The sequence below is a fragment of the Leptosomus discolor genome, chromosome 6 (assembly GCF_034619465.1).
Source record: "Leptosomus discolor isolate bLepDis1 chromosome 6, bLepDis1.hap2, whole genome shotgun sequence".
Taxonomy (NCBI): Eukaryota; Metazoa; Chordata; class Aves; order Leptosomiformes; family Leptosomidae; genus Leptosomus; species Leptosomus discolor.
This window is the reverse complement of record NC_141396.1, coordinates 35,792,259-35,816,345: the sequence shown is the minus strand read 5'-3', so window position 1 is coordinate 35,816,345 and position 24,087 is coordinate 35,792,259. Positions and strand designations below refer to the sequence as shown.

Below are 24,087 nucleotides of genomic sequence, written 5' to 3'. Positions count from 1 at the left end.
ATATTATCAAAAAGTTTGTCCAAAGAGTAATACAAATGAAGGGCATTTTGTTTGTTGTTATACAGTCACATTATACTTTACAGGTTCAGAAATGGCCTGCTTTGGGAAGAGTATGAAGAGGTCAGGAACAGATACTATCAAGGGTGGACCTAAGGGCTTTCGCAGAGGATAGCCAGGGACCATCCCACTTGAAAGCAGCTGGGGGCAAAGGGGGAGGCAGGGCCATGCTGCTCCTGCATCGCAGTGCCTGAGGGGCAGTGGTGGTTCATGAATGAGAATCACTGTTGCATAGGCATGGTACTGAAGATGAACTACAAATTCACAAAAAAATGCACAACTGTATTGATAACGGCAACACACATTGAAACTCATAGTTGTTCACCAAACAACAGCAATCTTTTGTGAAATTTAAAATAACAAAATCGTCGGACTGGGAGAGACCTCAGAAGGGACTTAAATCATCCCATTGTACCAGATGTCTGTCTAGTCTCATCCTGTGGTGTAGAAGCCACAGCCTCCTGGCTGCTCTGTTCCTGTTCCTCATGATCTCAGTGCCTCACCTGAAACTTCCTTCCCAGCATGTAAAGCTCAACACTACCTCCCCTGTCACTGCAGCCATTTAAGCCCATTTGAAGACTGTTGCCATGTGTATCCTACAGCCTCTCTTGCTGATGCTCCCTCCTTTACCCCACTCCTAACTTTCAAATTTCAGTATCAAAAAAGGGTTTAAACCCTTCAGTCATTCCTTATTGATCATGTTTATGACAGGTCTAATCGTCCTATTTGCACAGTCTCCAATCGTGTCAAAACTTTCATTATGGAAACTCACACAGAACTGCAGCTGCAGTCTTACCCAAGATAAGGTATCTTTGGCTATCTGTGTATTTGTGTACCTTGTGTGGCATCTGCTGTTTTCGTAACAGCACTGCCTCATGGACTCTTGTTCAGACCGACGCACTGTAATAACTCCTGTATCTTTTTTAAAAACTACTGCATGGGCTGTATCTCTCTCTTTCTATGCAGTTCATTATATATGTCTAAATTTAGAGTTTGCAGTTGTCCCCATAGAAATGTCATCGTGGGTTTTTTCTGTCTGTTTCTTCCATTTGGCTGGTGATTCAGCAGATTTGGTGTACTCTCCCAAGTATTCTTTTAAAAGTACTTAGTGGGTAGAATTGCCAAACATCATAAATTGGGACTAATGGCTCATTATGCCATACCCTAAGGCAATTAAACTTGTACTTTATGTAAAAGGCTCTGGATTTTACGTGAAGGTAAAAAAAGGAGCACAGGTATTTCATGTTGGTTGTGTAGAAAAGGAGCCCTCTTTGTATGTGTAACTTATTACCATGCTGGTTTTTCAACACTTTTTAATATAAGCTTGAGGCATTCTTAAACACTGTTTCTAAGCATTTATTTCAAGATTAGCTGTGGTTTATAGCTCATGAGCATCCTACTCCACGTTTCTTACAGAACGTCGTAGAGAAGAACTTGAACCATTGATGCAATTAGGTGGCAAGTGGGGCAGCAGTCTTGTCAGTCCTCATTGCTCAGTGTTCCTCTAATGGCTCTCACGGTGGCCATATTTGCAGTGGAAAGAAATACTTTCTTCATTTGTTTGAAATACCTTTCTTGGGTAGAATTGCTTCATTCTCATTAGCCAGATTGTCTGAGGGCCTTGCACAGGTACAAGAAAATTGCTAGTTTAATTGAACAACTTCACCTTCGAAATACTCAGCCAGCATATCTTCAGGTGTCAAAAACACTGCTGGCTGATACTCACAAGAATTACCTAATAAGCAGAAATTACTTGCACTGTTACACTGTCTCTCCTTTCCCCGCTTCTTTAATGCTGGATTGTGTTCACGTTTTGCGTTGTTTGATGGGTAGACTGGGTTGTAACTTTCCAGGAGGGTACTGAACTGCTTACAGTTTGTAGAGCACCTAAAGGACTTGCTATGGACAATGGACATTCCTGTGGTGTTTGGAACTTGCCACAGTGCAAATAAAAATGAAAAACTGACCAGCGGACTGAAATGGTTGGAAGGTTCAGTATGCAGTTGTAAGGATTCAGTTGTGCAGCTAAGGGTTAGAAGGGAAAATACTGGTCAAGGCAAATGAAGGCTATGGTGAAGTCTGAAGTACTTAATCCTGGATGCATTTGCAAGTTCATTCCCCACACAAACTATTAAATATTCTTCTATAAATGATCCATTTGCTAAATAGGTTTTCCATAACAAGAAGCTACATTTCTGTAGAAAAATAAAATGTAAAATACCCAATTTTAGGTTGTTCCAAATGTGGTCTTCAAAACTTCAGAATAGGGGACTGTAATTTGTAAAGCATATGTTTTCCCCAAGGATTAACAAACAGTTCTTTGCTAAGCAATAAAATTAATCAAGAAAAGAGCTTAAACATCTGTGATATTGTGTTGTCATCGCTGTCTTTTTACTGAATGAAATGTTTGTATACTTATGTATGATAATATTTTTAGGCTAAAAGTTTTTAGCTGGAATAGTTTGACTTCTCAAGGAAAAGGGTCTTCTCATTTGAACAAAGAACTATAGTCTTTTTTTTTTCATGTTGTTTACTTCATTTGTCCATTGCAGAACTTGTAATTGATAGGAGGCCTTCAGGAATTAAATGTTCACATGATAAAACTAAAAGTATTCCTGTTGAAATGCAAAGCTGAATTTAGCAGGGCTGCTTGCTTTGTACATGTGTGAATTATAATTGTTGATTTTAGTTTAGCTGAGTATTTTGGCATTGAAGAAGCACAAGAGAATGTGAAGATAATGGTTGTCAGTATAGCCCACCTTCAGTATTCGCATTTGACTTCTTAGATTCTAGAAACATTCTCATATAATTAAAGCAGGGGTTTTTTGGGTTGGGGTGGGTGTACAAAAAAAAGAGGTTGGCCTCTTGACAGAGTGTTTACAAGAACTTTACTGTTTTCCTGAACTCAAAATTCTCTTTTGAATAATTTGTGATATTATTTGGAAAGTACTTTCAGATATGGCATAGCTGTACTTTGAGTAGCATGTGTGTGTTAGTTTTATTTGCAGCCCTGTATTTCCATTCGTGCTTGTGTACATCAGTTACATTTAAAAAACAAAAAACCAACTATTTTTCTGATGAGAGATCCATAATGAGTCTCAGAATACATCACTGTGCTGAACTTTCTTTGAACATATTAACTAGAAAATTCCTGCAAGGGAAAGGAACATTAACTTCATATAACCACGGGAAAAGCAAATGGCACAAGTAGTCTCTTAAAAGCTGTATGCTCAGGATTCAGCATGGGTTGTATGTCCCAGACGAAAAAACTGTGATATCTTTCTGGTACTTCTGTATCCAGTTGGTGCCAAACAATACAAATTTGTGCGATATCAAAACAAAACAGTTTGGGGGGGGTGGGGATTTAATTATTGTTGCTTCTGTATGGATTATTTTTTTTATTCACTTGAGGAGTTCTGTGCCTAATTTGCATGGATATGATTTATTCTTAGTTTTTGAATAATGTAGTAGGGTTCTTTGTTTCATTTGAAGGGGCAGAGGACCACTGAAGAACACATCTGATGTAATTAATGCAGCAAAAATGATTTCAGAGTCAGGATCAAGGATGGATGTCCTAGCACGGCTGATTGCCAATCAGGTAGGTTATTTATGCAGCAATGCATTAAACTTTGTCACAGAACTTCCGACACTGAAGAAGGTCATTTACAAAAGTGCTCGTGACATTTTTACATCTACCTGTCTGATCTTCCTTTTCAATTTCTGAAGCGAGTGATACATAGATCCTGTCTTAATTGTTATCTGTGGATTCTCTTCCTCATACATATCAATGTGCCTGTTTATATAGACTTACAAACACATACAAATGTATGTGTACATACATTACAGATGTATTTGTACCTATATTGATCTATGTATGTATTTGTACATACGCGTATATTTGTAGGCTCCTTTAAGCTATGAATGCAACAGACATAGAGTATATATGAATATATATATGTATATATAAATATATATATATATTCATAGCTCCTTCAAGCTGTCATGAACGCAACACTTTATAGTATAGGCCGTTCTTGACTGTTTTGGGTGAATTACCCAGAAACACTTGAGCTGTTTCAGGTGAGTCAGCTTAGATATGGGACCAGGGGATTGTTGCCTTGGCATAGAGTTCTGCTGAGCGGGCTGACTGTTCCGGACAGGTCACCGTGCTCCGTCAGGTTACTGACTCTTCTCTGTCTTTGAAATGGCTTGGTTTTCACCCTTTCCTCTCTCTGTCTCTCTCTCTGTAGTTACAGAATCTGTACCTAGGTTAGCTTTCTTCCATCTCTGCCCTCCAACACTGGTCGTTTCTTTGGAGTATGTCTGTCAGATATTTGTCTATGTTAAATACTCTCTGGATATTCCAGAGCATTGGCCTCTGCGTGCCTGCAGTCTTAAGGTGACTTTTTTAGCATTTAAAGGAAATATGTATCATCGTCAAATACGAACTGTTAAAGCCATAAAGTCTGCTTAATTTCCATTAGATTTTTAAAATGTCTGCTCAAAAACCCTGCCAAAATACCGAGACCAGGATCTACGTAAATCAATAAGCGTGCTCATTTTCCTGGCTAGGACAGCTGCATAGTAACTTAGTAAATGAATGCACCAAGCAACTTGTCACACGCAGCCCTCCTTGCTAAGGAGGGTTGGTTGTTTAGGGCTAGTCAGTGCCAGTAGAAGAGTAGTGAAATGTCAGTGTGCAAGTATTGAATCTAAAGCGTTCACGTTCCTAGGCTTTGTGACGGCCTTTTAGGTCCAGGGTAGCATAGTATAGTCACCATCTTCCACACTCTCACATACTGTCTCTCTTCCCCTCACTTTTGATTTTCATGTACAACGCTTGCTTTTCTACTGTCTCTGAAGCAGCAACAATCTGTTAGTGTTTTATCGTATGTCTCTCTGAATTCCAGCTAACAAGTAGACAAAGAATTTTTATCTATACAGTTTATCTATGTAGTTGTGGAAAAACTAGGTAAAATGTCTTGAGTCCCCATTTCTGATCTCGACAAATACTCTTTCAACACATCTCTCTTTTCAAGAGCATTGGAGAATGGCTCCTGTCAAGATTTTATCAATTGCAAATTAAAATTCAAACCCATCACTGATCTATTGCAGAAAATGATGTGGTATCAAAGCCAAAGATGAGTAAGGGTGATAATCTCTTGCTTTTTTTTTAGAACAGGGAATCCAGACTCACTGAAATATTTCTTTCCTAACGTTTTCCCTTTTCTGTATTATTGAGTGACTCCAGACTAAAAATGTGAACAAATCAGTGTGAGGAAAAAGTAGCCATGAATTGTTAGTGCTAATAATTCATGTGTACCCTTATAGCTGCTGGGAAATGTGACATGATTGAAATTATTGTAACTCTTTTACTGAATTCACTCAAATTATTTCCATGTGTCCTAGCTCAGAGCTTTGCACATACAAAAAAACCTTCCTCCTATTGCAAAGATGCAACTTTACATTCCTCTGGGCTACCTGATGGCTGTTCTCTAAATTTGGTCCGAACTGAAGGAACCCTTCAAGAATTTGGTGCCCATACTGGAACGTGAGTGCCTTTCTTAGCAGCATTAATACTTCTTAGTGGAATATGTCACCTGTTGCCTTTTAGTAACATCTAAATTATGTGGAATTTTTATTCCATGTAAAAATGTATTTGTGTGATTTGCTTCAAAAGTACAAATCGATAGCTCTACATTGTATCGATTTTCAAGTAACTAACATACTGGTCTTTGCATTCCTCCTGCCTATACTTTCCTTTTGACACTTTTTCACCACTTGCTATCAAGCTTAGGCTACCCTAGAAGTATTTATTACCATTTCTGATACTGGCATTTAATTAGGCCACATCACTTTACTGTTCACAGTTGTCCCATGACTCAGCTATTGCTCTGCCTTTGCAGTTAACAGGACAACAGTAATGTACAACAGCATTTTCGGTATTCAAAGCTACATACAAGGAAAAAAAGCAAAAACCTCACTCTATTTCCTCCATCTAGCTTCGGGCCTGAGCAAGAGCCCAAAAGAAGCAGTCAGTGCATAATGAAGAGTCATTGTCATATCTCTTTGACCTTTTCCTGTTCATAAAACATTTTCAAATGAATGATTTTGGTTCGTACACCATGTAATTTCAGAGGATCAAAACTGGGAACTGTGGAATTACACTATTCATACAGTCTTTCTGTTAGGTGGAAAAAAACCCCCCACCACCGTGAAACTGTATTTGCAGTATTTTGTAACTAACTCATCAGCCACAACAGCACCTCACTCTCTGATACACTGTTCTTCATTTCAGATTTTTATAAACCCTCTTCCTGTGTTTGAAGGAAAGGGACAGAGTGCAGCACAATTAGCAGCATTCAGTTACATTTCAGTCCATACTCACAGTGCTTAAAGTTAACAGTAGTGCGAATAATAACATATACCTGGTCAAATTAATCACAAGTACATTGATAATAAATATAGTTTAAAATAAGATTGTTTTGAATTCGCTGTCAAATTTGTGACCTGAAATCCCTAAGATAATTAAGGCAGTTTTAGTACGTCCTGTTTTTAATGGAATGTGCTGTAGATTAAGATTGTTATTGAAAGCCTCCCCAGTATTCCAGTTGTTTTGCACCAGGAGGTGCTGGTCTGTTACAATCCCAGTAAGCCAGGCACTCAGACTCTGAGATGTCATTTAAAATGGTATTTGTCAGAGCTAACGCTGTAAGGAAAGAATTGTGTAGATAATCTCACATCCCTTTCAGCAACAGGAACCCCAGGTGGCGTAGCATCGAACAGGCCTCTGATCTGCGCACAGCATGCGGGGCAGACCCTTGTCCATAGAAGAGATTCCCCCATTTTGGTCATTATGGGGGTTTCTTACAAGGAAACAACTAATAAAACATCACATTCACATGAGAACTTCTTTCTGCAGTCCTGGATAAAGGCAAGGGTACGCAGGTGACCTAATCACCAGTACCAAGTGGGAGCTGCCCGCAGGCTCCTCTGCTGCCATAGGTTAGCTGGGTGTGTGCTGCGGCCACGGGGTTTGTGCCCCACAGCACAGCCCAGGCCTGGCCCTACCCAGGTTAACTGCTGTGTGGGTCACTAACGCCTCCACCTACAGTGGTCTCGGTCAGGATCAATACATCAAAGCAATAAAACGTTAACAACTGCTTTTAAATTCTTGAAGTGTAGGGATCCATACGAAACATTTCTTTTTGTAGGACCAGGTAGTCTCCTGAGAAGCTGATTTCATGCACTTTTTCCTGAAAGTAAAATTAAAAAGGCATCCTTTAAAATGATCAGCTGATAAATATGATGCAAGCAGATGTGCCGAAAAGATCTTCTGATTACAGGAACATCTTACCTAAAAGCTTACAGTTAAGAAATAGTTTCAGTAAATGATACATTTATGTTTATAGTAGTGGGTCTGTGTGTGATTACACCCTGTATTAATCACTATGAAGACAGATTCAGATTCTAGAGCAATCCTACTGACTGTGTTAGGACAGGGATGAAATAAAAGTAAAGGAAGACCAGTATTGTTTACAGTCAGAATCTGCTACAGAATGTTTGACTCGATTTTTTGTGCCACTGCTGTGCCAATGGCTTTTTCACTTGGCTTGTGAATGTTGTTTTCACGGTGTTTTTAATCACTGCATAATTTATCAAATCACTTGGAGGTTTCTGTGGATATTTCTATTAGGTAAAACACCACTGCAGCTTTTGGATGCAAGTCCATTCCAATCCTGTTCTTATGGAAAGCTCTTGTTACCACCCCACTACCTTCACTGTGTATGGGGACAGAACCTCTCATAATTTGCCAGGATCTCTACCTAAGAATGTGAGGCATTAAACTGGTAACCATCAATTGCCTGCAGGATGATTTAGGAATTTAGAAATTGTCCTTCTGTTGCAGCCTAGTGTTTGGTTTCACTGATGAGCAAGTGTTGCTTGTACCAGATGCTTCTGAGCAATATGTACAGCATTCCTTATGGAATATCCTCTCTACAGAGTACACTTCTTTGTAACATCTGCTTATGGTTGATTGGGATACACTATGAGGCATGAGGCTTTAATTTTTTTGTAGTGCTTTATCCTGCTTGAAGTAGTGTAGAACATTATCTTTATTCATGTAAATGCCTCTTTGTGCTGTGTTGGTCCCTGCCTTGATCATATAATCAGGTAAAGCGTTATGGGTAAAGTACATAAAAATGAGCACATTTGGTCAGACTGTAGGTCCAGTTAGGCCAGTCCTGTTGCTGACAATAGTTAATAGTGAATATATACAGAATACCTGTCTTCATAAATCTTTGTTGTCGTTTTTTCTTGTGTGCCTTGCAGCAAACAAGGGAGGGGAAAGGTGCACTGTAGCTACATGAGGTAGTAAAGCTGTGGGTATACCACAGAGCTGTACAGTTGCGTAATTACATTTCAGCTGTCTTCCCTAATAATGCCTAGCATTTGCTTTTTTTGAATGCTACTGAGCACTGACCAGTGTTTTCATAGAACTATGTTAACCTCAAGGTCTTACTCTTGAGTGGCAATTTCCCGGTCTTTTGATGCGCATCATCTTAAGCATTCCTGAAACGTTACACGTTTCTTCTCTAATTGTATATAAGGAAGACAGTAAATGTGACTGGCCTGCCAGTATTACTGTACAAAAGGGTACTGTATAATAAGGTTAAATTATTCTTGTCTCTGAACTTCTGTAATTGGCATTGGCACTATTTGAAGTGGATGAGACACTATATTGGACCCCTGTGTGCCCATGTCTTGATTTTTCCCAGTGGTAAAAAAAAAAAAATAAATCACAGCTTATTTAGGAAAAGAAAAAATGGAGGAGCAAGCATCTCCTTCCAGGAAATACACCCTGTCTTGATCTAATTAGTACTGATGCTTAAAGGGATTACAGTTGCATTTGACTGGAAGGACAAATGTTTATTAATTAAAATTAAATAAACAATGAATATTCCAGTTTGCTAAACAGTCACTGAGATACCGGTATTTAAATACTGATTTGTGCAGTTCTCAAAGCACTGTTGGGTAAGGAAGAAACAAAGACATATTTCAGTATAGTTTTCTGTAATACTCTAACACTTTGAAAACATCACATGTAAGAGGATGTCAACAAACTTCTATTTTTCTTCTAAACTATGCAAAAGCACAGAAACCATTTTATTATGAATAACACGAAGCAGAAGACGGACTGAATTTATCTCATGTTAAATAATTCAAAATTGTTCACTCTAATCTTTATTATTCATTGTTATCTTTTCCTAAAAGTCTAAAACATGAAGTTGTTTGCTTAACCAAATATATTGCACAGTCATGAAGAATAGAATTGTCACACCCCCATTTTAAACAAGTGCCAAGTTTCTTTAGCAAAGCCAGCAGTTGAGGTAAAAGATTTCATGAATTAAGTAGAATTGGTGCTTTTTCTGTCATCTGGCAGGTTTTGGATTTAAATCCGTTTACCACAATTCCATAAGACCAAAAGTTTAAATAACTGTACAAAACCATAGATTGTTGCCGCTGCAGTTGGCGGGAGTGTATCTTTTCTTTTTTAATAAATGAAGCTGGACACAATTTCCTATCAGAAGAAGGTGACCATATATTCATAAAGTACAGCACACAGGCTAAAAACACATCTCTGGAAAACTGTACGGATCTGTTTCTGACTTACTGTGCTCACTTTTTACAGCTGTAGTAGTGTGATAGGGACTCACCATTCACCTTAAAATCCCTTTATTCCTCCAGAGCAACAAAAAGCAGCTTTAGAACAAATGCATACCAGGTCTTAGGTGCCTGGTCTGATACTCACAGAACAATATTTGCCCTTCACATACTCCAGGTATTTTAGGAGTTCACAGAAGCGAGGGGAGAAAGATGCTATTTTTATTAAAAAACGCTGTGATGTTTAAAGTACTGAAATCAGTGAGTTTTCTGTAGGAAATTCTTCCTTTCCTGTTCCCACTGATACAGATCATCTGCAGATCAAGTTGAATAAAATCTGGATGGAACACAAAAAAACGTAGATAATTCTGTAAGATAAGCATAATTTCATATAAATGTTAACATGGCTCTGCATTTTTCTCTACATTTCCCCACATAAGTATCACTTGTTAATGTAGGTATCTTCTTAAAAAGAAATCATAACGTCTTAAGAATTGAAGGGAAAGTAATTATTCTGTACATCAAAGAATTTTTTTAGAAATATTGCTAAGGCAAGAGCAGCAGTGTTAAATAAAAAATGAATATGGGGAAGTTTAGGATTATTCTGAGCTTCCCCAATTACCTTGTTACAAAGCTTCACAAGAGGAAAGAACTACACAGCCTGGTACAGCTGCAGTGAAAAGCAAGGCTGCACTCACGTATGATTTGGATACTCCTCAGCGAAGTATTAACCTGATGTCTGAGACAAAATTTTGAATCAGCATTTACTGAAATGCTTTATTAATGGTTCTTTTGTTCATCTTCAGTGTCCAGACCAATCGTGCAAACAGGATTTGTTGGCTTACCTAGAACAGATCAAGCTATACTCTCATCAGCTCAAAATCTGCAGTCAAGTTAAAGCAGAAATCCAGAATTTAGGTGGAGAGCTCATCATGTCTGCTGTAAGTAGAAAAATGGTATAAATTACTCCATTGTTAATGCAAATAAATCTTAAAACTGAGTTATGCTTTCCTGTGTTTATGAGATGTTCCAGTGTAATCCTGAATCCCTTGTTTTATTCCCCACTGTATTTAAACTCACTCTCTCAACACAGAGAATCTAAGGCAGCAAAGCGTAAGAATGGTGGCTTAAAAGGAATAGCAATCACTTTGTTTTCTCTATGCAGTCTCTGATTTTGTGATCTCCTTGAGATTTATTATTTGTCTTTGGCATTCTTCTGTCTCTCTGAAATTTGGAAATTTGAGATTAGCTAACTAGTAAATTAGCAAGTTACTGGAGGACTGACAAGTGCGACAAGTGTGCAACACAAACATAAACCCTACTGGCTTACAAAACTAGTTAAAAGATACAGCTTCTTGTACATCACAATGTGTATCTGATTTGAATTGTTCACTACTTTGGCGAACTTGGATGCACATGGATCCTTGACCTATAAAAGTCTGCACGCTGCCTGAAACATATGAACTGTAGTTTTCCTGGTCCTGTTCCCGTAACTAAGTACAACTGATGGTGGAGTCACTGCAAGAAATTTTGGAAGTTTAGTTAGGTTCTTGCTATTTTTTTTCTCCCACTGTAAGGATACTCTCTCACCTTGTTTTCTTTACAGTATCACCCTTATCTGAACAGTGGGAAGTACATAATCCTGGTGCAAAAATTTTAATTGTAAAAATGAAAACTCAAACTTAACTTCATTCATAATCCCAGAGGGATGACTGTAGATCTTAATCCTCTTTCAAGGAAGGAGGATGAGGACATACATTGCATGCATCCAGAATCTCCAGTTCAGGAAAGAAGTTACTTGTTCAAATAAATGCTCAAATTAGTCTCAGTTCAATAAACACACTTACTTAAACAGGCATTTAGCTTGGAGTTGGGCGAAATTAAGAACATGCTTAGAGTCCTGGACAGTTTTGAAAGTGTTTTGTAGAGTCAAAGTGAGATGATGTAAATTCTAGTTGATATTCTGTTAAAGCAATCTTGGGAAATACTCCAACAGTGATTTTTTTAATTTATTTTTTTTAAATATGGGTGATACAGTTAGGCCTGTAAAAGAGAGGAAAAACTGCCAGCCATTGCTCCAAGAGATGTATCTTAAAATAGAGCTAAAAGTCACAACATCTGTCTTACTGGTATCTTCTTCTGGATGAAGCTATGGAGGAGAAAGTAGACATAAAATGGCATTACAGATTAACCTTATATACTGCTCTATAACAGTGGTCAGTAATGCCACAGTATAAGGGCACCTGTATGTATCTCTGTCAACAGGGAAATGGATTCTCATCTTTAGAAGCACTGTACTGAAGGAGGTACTGGTGACTGCCACATAGTTCAGTTCAGGACTTATTCCCAGGACAACAAAGAGCATTATGCCTATGGAAAAGTATGTTGAAAGGCACAAACACAGCTCATAGTCATTCGTTCTCTGTATCACATTATCTTCTTTAGTTGTTTTTCATCTGTGTCCCCTGTGCCCTTGTCCTGTAACATTCCTCTGATAACCTCCCCTGGAACGTTTCTTACATAAAATTAATAACCCTGCCCACATCTTACTGTAGGTTAAATGGGCCAGTTTGCCTAGGGCAGTTGAGATGCTTTTGGGGAGTATCCAGCTGATAGTCCTTCTAACTGTTCTCCTCAATTAGTGTTTTTCTGAATTCAGGCCATATAATCATGTAGTCTCCTACTGCGCTTACATGGACACCAGCCTTTCTCACTGCCCATTCTCTGAGCTCCAGTACTTTCATTCTAGTCAGTGGCTCAGTAGTGCACAGAGCCCCAGTTATGGTGGTTCTAAAGGGCTGTGTACAGAAAAAGCGAGGAAGAGCTGTGTGGATTGTTAGCTTCTGTTGGAGCTGGTCCAGAGGAGGCCACAAAGATGATGCTGGAGCACCTCCCCTGTGAGGACAGACTGAGAGAGTTGGGTTTGTTCAGCCTGGAGAAGAGAAGGCTCTGGGGAGACCTTAGAGCGGCCTTCCAGTGCTTAAAGGGGGCTGCAGGAAAGGTGGAGAGGGACTCTTGATCAGGGAGGGTAGTGATAGGACAAGGGGTAAGTTTCAAACCAAAAGAGGGAAGATGGATGTTAGATATTGGGAAGAAATTCTTCACTGTGAGGGTGGTGAGACAATGGAACACGTTGCCCAGAGCAGCTGTGGCTGCCCTCTCCCTGACAGTGCTCAAGGCCAGGTTGGATGGAGCCTTTAGCAACCTGGTCTAGTGGAAGGTGTCCCTGCCCATGGCAGGGGGGTTGGACTAGGGGATCTTTTAAGGTCTCTTCCCACCCAAACCATTCTGTGATTTTAGTTCTTAATTTACTGTGGTTTTGGTTTTTTTCATTCATTAAAAATCCTTTGATTGGTATTTAGTCTTTGATGCTGCCATAATATTTTATTTTTTTTATTTATTAAGTTTTTAAATAATGCAGCTAGCATTGCTGATTTGTAAGCTGCACAAGTAGAAATGGTGAGGATTCAGTAGGTCTTCACTAGGTGTGGTTAAACAGGAAACGGACAGTTTCTCCTATTAAATTTGTGCCTCTTCAGGCAGAAATTAATGGGGTAACCATATGCAGTATGCAGATTGACAGTAATTGCATTCATTTATGTAGATAAGCTGATAATCCTTTTTTACAAGTACTGCACAATATAGGCTTGCACGTTGCCAGCTTGCTTTTTTCCCAACAGTGGCTTTAAATAAAGAGAACTATATTGCAGGGCAAAAAATTAACATATTTTATACGTGAGCATCGTGCTCTCAGTCTTCTGGCAGGCAATTCTGTGCTATTTATAATCATTACTTTCTTGTATTTAATTTTATATTGTATATGGCAAGGGAGACAAAGCTTTTGGGCCTTGAAATGGAAATGTGGAAGAGACAGTTCTTAAGAGTTACAGTATCACAGAATTGGACTAATGGCGTAGAAGAGGTCTCTCAGGTTAACAGCCTTACCTGTGCACTGATGAGTGTTTCACTCTATCTTTGACTCTTCCTGTTGGTATCTCAAGGAGCATGCTTACTTAAACAGCAGTGATGTAAGTCCACTTTTGTGCCAAATGTAGGTGCTTTAATACTTCTAACTTCATGCTTCAAGGCTGGATTTAAATGTCTGTTTCACTTACCGAGTTCCCCTGCCAGTTAAATCAAAACTTGCCTGCACAATATTGCTGTGAGCCTGTTTCACCTTTGAAGGCCGTACCACAGGTAAAAACACATGGAGTCAAAGGTAAAGGTAGCACATGGAAAAATACAAGGTAGGATATCTGTAGCTGCCACCAGGCCTTTGGCTGACACAGTCCCAATCCTTGGATAACCATACCCCAGGAGAATCATGTCTCAGCCAACGTGCAAGTACTGTGGCAGCTGGCAAGCAGCGCAACGCCTTCGTTACAGTTGGAGGTGTTCAGGCACTGCTAGAGAGGACCTGGCATTTTGCTGAACTCTTTTAAAGAGCTGTTCCTTTGGCAGGGGAGGAGATGGGGTGCAGTGCGTTTCAGTTCCTTTTAGGGTTTGTGTTTGGGTTTGCTTTTTCCTCCTAAAAGAGAAGTCAAGATGGGCAGAATGGCTTCCAAGCTGCAGCTCCTGTAGGACTGAAGAATGGGAACTAAGGGCTAAGCAGCAAGCTGGCAATCATACTGAAATATTGGCTACTGTAACAGCCCACTGCATTTATTATAGGTAGACAGTGTGTTGCACTGACTTCAGTACCGCTGTCCTGCTTTTACTGCTGTGCGGCCTTCCATGAAAAAATTTCTCTTTTGTCTTGCTCAAGTCCATTGCTGCTGTGCTGACAAAAGTGATGCCTGCATGTACCAGTTGCACAGCTACTGCTCCTTGTTCAGCCAGTTTGTTCCGCCTTGTTGGTATTTATCCCTGTCATTGGGAACTTGCAGTTCAGTTTCTTTGAACTAATGGTGGAAGGCTGCTTGTAGGGCCTTAATAAAATGACTTCTTACATCAGTATTTGATTCTGAAAATACTAAACCACTAATTTTCTAAGAGTTGATGTTAACCCCTAAGAGCTGGTATATTATTTTAAAATTTTCTTTTACTGAAAGTTGACAGAAATGTTTCACTGTTCGGTTGTTTGTTTTTTTTTTATGTAAAAACACTACATCTTTCACTAGTGTATGCCAGTGAGTGTGTGTGTATATAGAACTCCTGGGCGATGGAAGCAAAGCAAGGGGTATGTTTTTTCCTGTTAATTACTTACAGACAGCTCAGCTGCTATTGCTTTCTAAACCGCATCTACTGAGAAGAACTAATTTAAAGCAGCAAGAAGTATTACTGGTAATGTACACTACAAGACAATTAACTTTTCCTAATAATAATTACTTTGCTAATTAGCAAAATCAGGATGTATTTTATAGTTCTTAGCCTCAGTGCATGTAAAAGATTACTGCAACAAGAACTCCCATTTCTTCACAAACTGAAGCAACTGATGGAAACAGCAAGGAAAGGATATATATAATAAACCATGAATCTCTTTTTCTCAAGATCCTGTTTTTTAAAAAATAGTTTCCTTTTTTCAAACCCTTCCTGCAAGTGAAAGCAGCAGTACTTGGGAGGGACTGAGCTACCGCCTGTCTAAGCACAGGTTCCATGATGGTGTTTCAGGGAAGCAGTTTTACAGCACTTATGTACGTTGTTGACCATTTCACTTGGACTCAGGGCCTGGTCTAGTTATAGGACACAATTTCAGTTCTTTGCATCCTGCATAGCCTGACACAGATTCTGGTAATGGTTAGGTATTTAGTTCATTAGCTTCCATTTCCCCACCTGAAAAATGGGTAAACCACAGAACAAACCCCAAATAGCCTTGAGGTGTATGATGTAATTACTAGACAGACAGACAGACATAGAGAACCAACAGAATAGCCATATTTTTAGGAAAACTCAGCTCATTGAAAACACACACCCCCAGATTACCCATCCAAAGGGTGAGGCAGATTTCCCAAGGCCAGTTCCACAAATTGGGATGAAATCCCTCTGATATCCCAAAGGGAGAGCATGGCTAAGCAGAGGTGAGGAAAAACCCTGAGGGAACAGTTTCCAGTAATGGGAAAAAAGAACTGCAATGGCAAGTCTGCCTTTGTCTTATTTTATATACAGCCTGAATCCATGATAGGTTTTATGTATCATCTGGCAGTGACTTGAAGAAACATGGTAGTTAATGAAATGCTTCCAACTCTTGAACTTTTTCCTGTGTTTTTTTGAACACACATCTTCTGGTGTCACTGTTGGACTAAGATCTCAATTTTCATTAAAATAAGATTATCACTATTTTGAGTGGAGAAAAAACTGGAAATTTAACACTTGTTTTCTGAGCTAAGGATATTTAAAATCTTGGCCCAAGCCAAGGAAAACCCCAGCGCCTTCAACAGCCAGGATTTCACTCTTAGTGCTTTACCTGTTCGGATTGTTCTGCTGCTTTTAATCTTAAGGGATTATATCACTTTTTGTTTTATAGAGCAACCTTAATGAAGGACCCATAGAAGTTACTCAAAACAACCAATTGTCACACATAGTAAAAAAGTGGGAAGAAAATGAAGAGCGCAATGTAATAAGTACTCCTTACCTTAAATGGAGCACTACTCAGAAGCTCACTAGTCTTCACAGAAATGTAGAATTCATGTTCTTTTCAGAAGTACTTGTCAAAGAAATAAATATTCAGTCTTAGTCTCTCAGTATAGTATAACAAAGAAAACTTGCTTCCAGGAATGTATTTAAGCTTAGTGGTTCAATTAAGATTAATTTTTAATAACTGACCTTATTTCCACAAGAATTTTTAAGTTCAGACTTCAAACACTGATTAAAGAACTGTGTGTTTGATGTTTTATAATTAGTTTTTCAATTTTCATACAGGTGAAGTCTGGTTGAACTGTAAGTAAGACTTGGGAGATTGTAAACAGCCAATTGAGAACTCTGTGTTCAAACAGTAAAACCTCAGTTCCCAGCAAAAAAAAAATAATGCTCGCAGCAGACCAATCAAGAGTATCATAACTGGGGTTCTGGCAGACTGGCACACAAGAAGTGTTTTGTGAGTATTGTTTTGCGTAGTCTCTCACAGCTTTATTCCAGAGAGCAATTGCCTGCCACTTCTTTATTTGAAAGAGACAGCGTCTGCAAATCTACGCAAGAATGTAAGTGGGAGACGGACTTATTTACATGCTTTGAGAATAGGAAATTCTATATTTGTTTAACAACTGCTACAGACACATGACAAGGCAAGCTTTTCTTAGTACACTGAACAGAAAATATTATATAGCATAAGACTTCCTTTAAATTCTAAGTCATGAGTCTCTTAATCATTCTGAATATTAAATAAAAATAACTGACCATATCAGTTATTACATTGTTAAACTCCTTGCAGAAATGGATTGCTACTACTGCCAAGACAGGAAATTATTTTACAAAAATGTGAAAAAGTATAGTGCACGTAAAGAAATTGAAAATGAAGTTTCAAAATCAATTTTTTTTCTGAAATCCCATTTCTTCAGGTTTGTTACTCAGTGGAGAGTTTGATTACTTGCACACAGGACTCATTACAGAAGAGCAATGCAAGTGCTGGAGATGAGAGAGAGTAGATTTCAGCCTGAGTGCCACCAGTCTGATTTTTATTGGTTGGTGGGGTTTGGGTGATCAAGGTTTTCTTTAAATTACTGTCTTCAGGTCTGTGTCTTCTCTGTTTCACCACAAAGTGAAGTTACAGTGGTTCAGTGGTTATAGAATCATTCTTTTTTTTTTTTTTTTTTTTTTTTTCCAATGGAAACAAAGTACTAATGCTCACAGGGCAGATGGCATATTTAGATAAGAAAAGCTACGGCAAGGGATGCTTTCCCTAAATCCTTTAATGAATTATTGTCTTGACTGACACAGTCAGACCTGTGAAATGTGGAGGCTGGAACATTGTGTCTCCATGGAAAGTGACAAAAGAGCAGAAGTGGGAGTCTCGCAAAAATAAAACAGCTTTTTCTGGGGGTTGGTTTGTTCATTTGTTTTGCTAGTGAGTCTTTATGTACCACTTGCTGCACATTGAAGAGTTTGCAGCTACATCGCTCTAAATGAAATGAACGTAAATGCACAATGAATATTTTATCAGTCTTTCATTTATGCCAAGTTTCATTTCATCAGTTTTCCTAGATACGAGGCCTTGAAGAGCCTGCTGAACATCTGAGATAAAAGCATCCAAGTGAAGGTAGTCCTTGAGTACGTTAGATTTATAGAAGCACAATAGATTTACACCAAACTCTTACGTTACTGTCACTGAAGTATAAAAACAGCTGCTGTCTAGAGACAAAAAAAAAGATTAAATGTATGGCCTGATTCTTGCCATCTGTAGTACATGTCCAAGAATATCTTCTAAAAGCTTCTCCAAACTCTTGAATGCAGTTAAGAAATACCTCCCACCCCACCCCTACATCCACATTTTCTGTATAGAAGTAAGACTAGTGTGAGATGCATCCAGAAAACTGAGTGGGAATGTGGACGCTAAGACACTGCAAATAACATGGATGGCCTAAAGGGCAACATTAAGTAAGTCGCCCTGTATTTCATTGCCTACGCAGAGATGTCAAGAGCAAAGTGAAATAAATGGGGATTGCTGCCTGCACCACCTACCCCTGCACCCCCCTGCTACTGTGGTAACTGCAGCAAACCCCCCCTAATTTAAACAGCCTTAGTGGTAGCTAGGTCATCTGCTTTTCAGCAGGGAGGCACATAGCAGCTGGGTTTTGTATTTCTTGTTTTAGGTATCTTCCTGCAAGCCTGTTTGCATCTCAGGGCATCTTTTAAGAGCTTAAATAATAGGTCAGAGGTTCAGTTCACATGGCATGGCAAGGGGGCAGTGGAATTCAGCCACTTCAGATTGGTACAGCCGTATAATTCAGTTTATAGTTCAGTCTTCAGATTTTTGGGATTTAAAATGCTGGCACTGATAGGTGTCCACTCCTCAGTGTCAAACTATGAGGCTGACATGCCAAGATTGGTTTGTAATTACAATCTCATAAAAATGAAGAGAGCCATAAAGTTTATGGTTTGTTTGTAGTAGACAGATTGTAATTTTAAGAAGTAAAAATAGTTTTCTTGATCACAGTGGTGTGCTGAAGGAGCTGTGGACTTTTCCACAGCTGTGGCCATTTTGTGAGCAGAGCTACAGATGCCAGAATGAGGCGATAACTAACTGTTCAGTTTCCACAGGAGAAGAAAGTGCATAAGTTGCAACCATCTCCTGAAAGGATTCCACTTCATTATCGATATTTCACAGTGTAAATTAGTCACTATAAAAACTGGATGAAGTTTTGGAACAACCTGTATCCTGCCTGGATGCTGCTACCAATTTCTTCTAGCAGCATTTTCCCTTCCATGCAAACAGTTATTTTTTTTCTTCCCCACGCCCAGAGCAGCAGTCACTAGACCTGCCCTTGACACTACAGTCCAGTTTGCTGCCCAGCCCACCATCCTCCTAGTGTGGCTCTAACTCAAGGCAATTTTAAAATGTGGAAGGATTACAGACACTGAAGTCACTGAGAAACTTCGGGGGGGGGGGGGGGGGGGGAACCAACAAAAAAAACCAAACCACAACCCCGCAAAAAATCCCCCAAACCCCTGCCCCTAAAGCCCACACACCTTCTGCCATAGAAGCAAAACGATGTTTTGCAACCTCTGGCACACGGCAGCTTTGTAGTGGTGTTACTACACAGCCAATGCTAGAAAAGTGAGTGTGTATGATGCCACCAACATTGACCACTGGAGGAAAAAGATTAGTCAAAGCTTTTAAGAAGTTGTCAGGATCATGGCATTGTCAGATATTCTAGAAAACAACAGATAATGAAAATTTTGTGCGTGTGTGTGTGTGTGCATGTACATGTGTCTGTATAACTAATCCTCCGGTTAGCATGACAGAAAAATGTTCTTATGAAACTTTGTCTACCTCTCCCCCTTCTCATTCCAACAAACCAAAAAATAATACATAAAGTGACAGTGAGTATTCAGCAGTTTGAAATTTGGATAGGACATCAGTTCATTTGCCAGTGGGCTAATGCTACACTAGTCGGCCTCCCTAGAAAAAGGGACACACTGGGGACTGAAGAGGTACCAGGAGTGGAATGACAAGGCCTCTGAGCAGTACACCTTACTGATAGCCTGGAAGTTTAGTAAATATTTGGTTTAAAAGCAGCAGTTGAAATAAGCTTTAGGCTTGGAGGTCACCATGTGGTTTGAACATATGTCAAAGTCTATCATTAAAAACAACTATGTGGTTGTACTGCTAAACCTAGCAGAGCGGCTAGGCAGCCTGCCTCTCAAGAGTTGCTGATAAATCACAGGCCCCAAATATGCCTACCAGCTTATGTTAAAGAAGTGCTGCAGCAAGGACTGAACTTCAGAAGCCAGCTGGTAAATTTTGCACCTTTGCTTGGTGTATAGATATAATTGCAGTTTGCCATCACCCATATGTGTGGATTCAACCAGGCCACTAAGGATTTTAACTTGCAGGGGTCAGAGGGGGCGGAAATAGAAGGGTTTTGGCACTTCCAGAGAGAGGCACTGAACGTGGTAGTAACTGGAGGGGCTTTTCTGCCACTTCAGAGATGTTTCTGAAATGCAACTAAATCCAGCCCCTTGGGCTGCATTTTTATTACTGTTATTTGCATTTGTGTGTATGAGTATAAGGAAGTGTCACACACTTGACATGAAGACAGACAGTAACACACTCCTCTCACCTGATCAATTAATTTGACTTGGCAAAGGGGAGAAGCCCTTGAGCCTTTCTTAACAACTGTTTGCAAACCTGCATATTGCAAACAACTACGTGGTTAGGCTGGATGACAAAATACAAGCTCATTCTCCCAGTAAAACCAATGGCTGTTTTAGAGAACCGACTGAATTGCTTTTACAGAAGACAAATGTTTCTACAAAGAAGATGTTTAGAAGTTGAAATGTAGGCTCTCCAGTTATATAGCGTAATCCCTACTATTTTTATGTCCAAACCACAGTGGGCTTTCTCTGGGTTAGCATATGTGAAGTGACAAATATTCCTGAACAATGCGCTTGGAATATGGAGGCGTGTGTGTGTGCACGTACACACATGTATGTGCTTGCACACTGCACAAACGTACTCTCTAGAAAGTAGAGTGTCTTGTGTTTGAACTCTGTATTTTGTCCTAAAACCGATAATGTTCTCATTATGGCACACTGATGTAACTTTGGCTTTTAAGACTCCTCTTCCCTGTTTTGGGGAGGATGTCATAAAATGGAAGGTGGCTCAGGTAGAATTTATTTATTTAAATAGTATTTATAATAACAAATATTTCTAACTAAATAATAACTATATAGTAAACACTAAATAATATTTAAATAGTAAATATGTAAAACAGGGCTTTCTTAAAGGTAGTCAGACTGGAGATTCCTCTCTAAATTGAAATTGTCGGCCTTGTAATTAAATAGGGATGGGGTGTCTTCTTTCAAGGTAAAAAGCTAGTCGTTTAGGTCACTGTGATGATTTATGCCCTATATTTGTCCTAGCAGTTCTTCAGCAGCAAAGGTACCTTAAGTTGAAAGAGGAGGACAGCCTTTATTTCAAGCAAATAAATCCAAGAGAAATTTAATGGTACAAAAAGCATTGTGCTCAAAATTACATATGGCATCATTCAGCTGTTAGCCAACCCTGTATAAAAAAGGTTCCCCGCTGAGCAAAAATACAATTGCGAATATTTCACCTAAAATGGTATAATCTTTTTGCTGTTTGAGTGCACTGGATGTGTGGCGATGCCTTCTGAAGTGCCCAGGGTGGCATACAATGTCTAGTGGTAACACACACAAACATATGCGCACACATGCACGCAACTAGATGTGGAATGACAACACACACACAGACAAGATGTGGAAGGACAACCCCCTCTGTGCACACACACCAAGACATGCAAGGACACCACCCACACAAAGACAACACGACGTGGAAGGACACCACATACAAACACACACAGACAAAGATGACAAGACATGGAAGGTCACCACACACCCCCAACCCCCAAGACGTGGAAGGACACCACACACACACACAAAGATGAGAAGACATGGAAGGACGGACGGACACATGGACACACACACACATAAAGCACACACATGAAGCGTGCGCACGCACGCACACACACACAAAGACAACAACATGTGGAAGGACGAGACACACACACACACACACACACACGCGGTATGAAAGGACATCACACAGACACACACAGAAAGATGACAAAATGTGGAAGGACACCCCCCCACCCCACCCTCCGAAGATACCAAGATGTGGAAGGACGCCACGTACACACATGTGCACACACACCCCCCCACACCCCGCCCCCAACAAGATATGGAAGGACACCACACACACACAACAATGACAAAATGTGGAAGGACCACCGCCCCCCCCCCCCCCCCCCCCTTTTGTGTGTTTTTTGTCCCTTTAACTTCTGAAAGGATGAGCCCAAGCCTTATCAGTCTGTGTTTTGAAAACCTGAGAAATGAGAAAAAGGCTTTTCTCATTTCCAAGGGCTGAAGTAATACCGATGGCCAATTACAGGCATCAGCTCTTTGGCCAGTGTTGGTCTTCTCTCAAATACTTGCGCTTGTTCTCAGTTTTGTCAAGCCGCTGTCCCCAAGATCATAGCTCTCCCCATCAGAGTAGTGACTCTGTTCTGCACGCAGCCTGCTTGAAAGATCTTTATGGAACATGTTGGACCAGATTGGTGACTAGAATTTGAGATGAAGATTCACTGGGAGGGTTAACACGAACTAAAATGCCTCTACCCAGCAGATATCATAGGATCATATTTGCCATTTGCACAATGCCACTAGCCTCTAGCTGGACTGCCAAAGTCCTTGGGACTGTGGAGGTGACCAAGACAGTGAAGTGTCCCCAGCACTCTTTGCTTTCAGCCCACAGACACTGTGCAGCCTGCAGGCCTCAAATGTATGAAGGAAGCAGTGCCATCAGTGAGTTTGCCTGTATTACACTACAGAGCAGTATGGCAGAGCCAACTTGCTTGTTAAAGCTGTCATTTTTTTGTTCCTGTTAGCAGATTTTTCAGTTCGAACTAAATGCGCTATTTCCAGGAATATTGATGGAAAAATGCCTTTGCTTTAACACTTGTATGCCTATGTAGTATGCTGTTGAAGATGGTAGTAGGTGATAGGGATTAATTTGTTATGCATTTTTGCCCCTTTCTTAGGCTGGCACTCCTGAAACAGTCTGAGAGGCCACACAGTCACCGCAGTTCCTGTGTGCTGTCTCGCTCTTAATTACCCTTAAAAATCATGGCTGCCGAGACTAGGTTCAGCAGCTCTGACAAAGGCAGCCACTTCCCAGTATCTCAGCATTGCACAGGAGCATGGGTGGGAGCCTGGAATGTGACAGGAGCAACTAGAGGCTTTGCCTAGTGCTGATACAAAGGCAGTAACAGGTCACATTTTCGTAGCTCTTCTTTAGTTGGTTTCATTACCCATCACTAGTAATTGCAATGAGACCCAGGAGACAAGCATCATGAGTATACGTTTAAAAAAAAGGAAACAACAAACATTACCTACATAAGCATTTATAATTCACCAGCACAAATTTCTGTATGGCACTTCTAAGTCTGGAAGTTGTGGAGCAGTGGAACATGAATATAATGATCAAACGTACCAAGGGAAAACAAATTAGGGTTTAGTACGGCAGTCTTACTTTTTAACCGTTGTTTTATTCCTGAGCATATTATGATTAAAAGCAGACCGGCTTCCTAGACTAATGTTTCTGTTTCTTATTACAGTTGGATAGCGTCACTTCGCTAATTCAGGCAGCCAAAAATTTAATGAATGCTGTGGTACAGACAGTGAAGATGTCCTATATTGCGTCCACAAAGATTATCAAGATTCAGAGTCCTACTGGCCCACGACATCCTGTTGTGATGTGGAGAATGAAGGCGCCAGAGAAGAAGCCCCTAATTAAAAGAGAGAAGCCAGAAGACATCTATGCGGCTGTCAGAAAAGGTTCTGCAAAGAAGAGAATCCATCCTGTTCAAGTCATGAGTGAATTTAGAGGCAGAGAAATGGTCTAATACTCTGACAGTTTTTGTGTCCCTGTCTTGAATTTCTGATGATTTTTTTTTTCATTTTCCCTCCACTTATTTAATAATGATATATGTTTTGCTTTTCTCTATATCTGTAAGATATCACTTGCTTAAATTATTTGAAAATGCTGTTGGATTAATTAGCAGCACACAGTTGAAAAAATACCCATTCTCTTGCAGTGACAAACTATCCTGTCTTTATACTGGCATGTTTTCAGCAGAACACTTCGAGTGCTACATTATGGGATTGTGCTGTAGTTGGAAAGGAGGATGC

The 24,087-nt window shown here is 39.8% G+C and overlaps 1 protein-coding gene across 4 annotated transcripts in view; it reads left to right on the top strand.

Annotated features, from left to right (window-relative positions):
- CTNNA3 (catenin alpha 3) overlaps positions 1 to 23,801 on the top strand; it is a 536,681-nt gene extending 512,880 nt beyond the window's left edge. For 3 of the 4 annotated variants that reach the window (XM_086467518.1, XM_086467519.1, XM_086467520.1), the window contains 3 exons: positions 3,550 to 3,655; positions 10,530 to 10,664; positions 23,514 to 23,801. In XM_086467518.1, the coding sequence (XP_086323644.1) occupies positions 3,550 to 3,655; positions 10,530 to 10,664; positions 23,514 to 23,801 (529 nt within the window). The remainder of the gene's footprint in view (positions 1 to 3,549; positions 3,656 to 10,529; positions 10,665 to 23,513) is intronic. The other variant, XM_086467521.1, reaches the window with a different exon arrangement.
- The last annotated feature ends 286 nt before the right edge of the window (positions 23,802 to 24,087 follow it).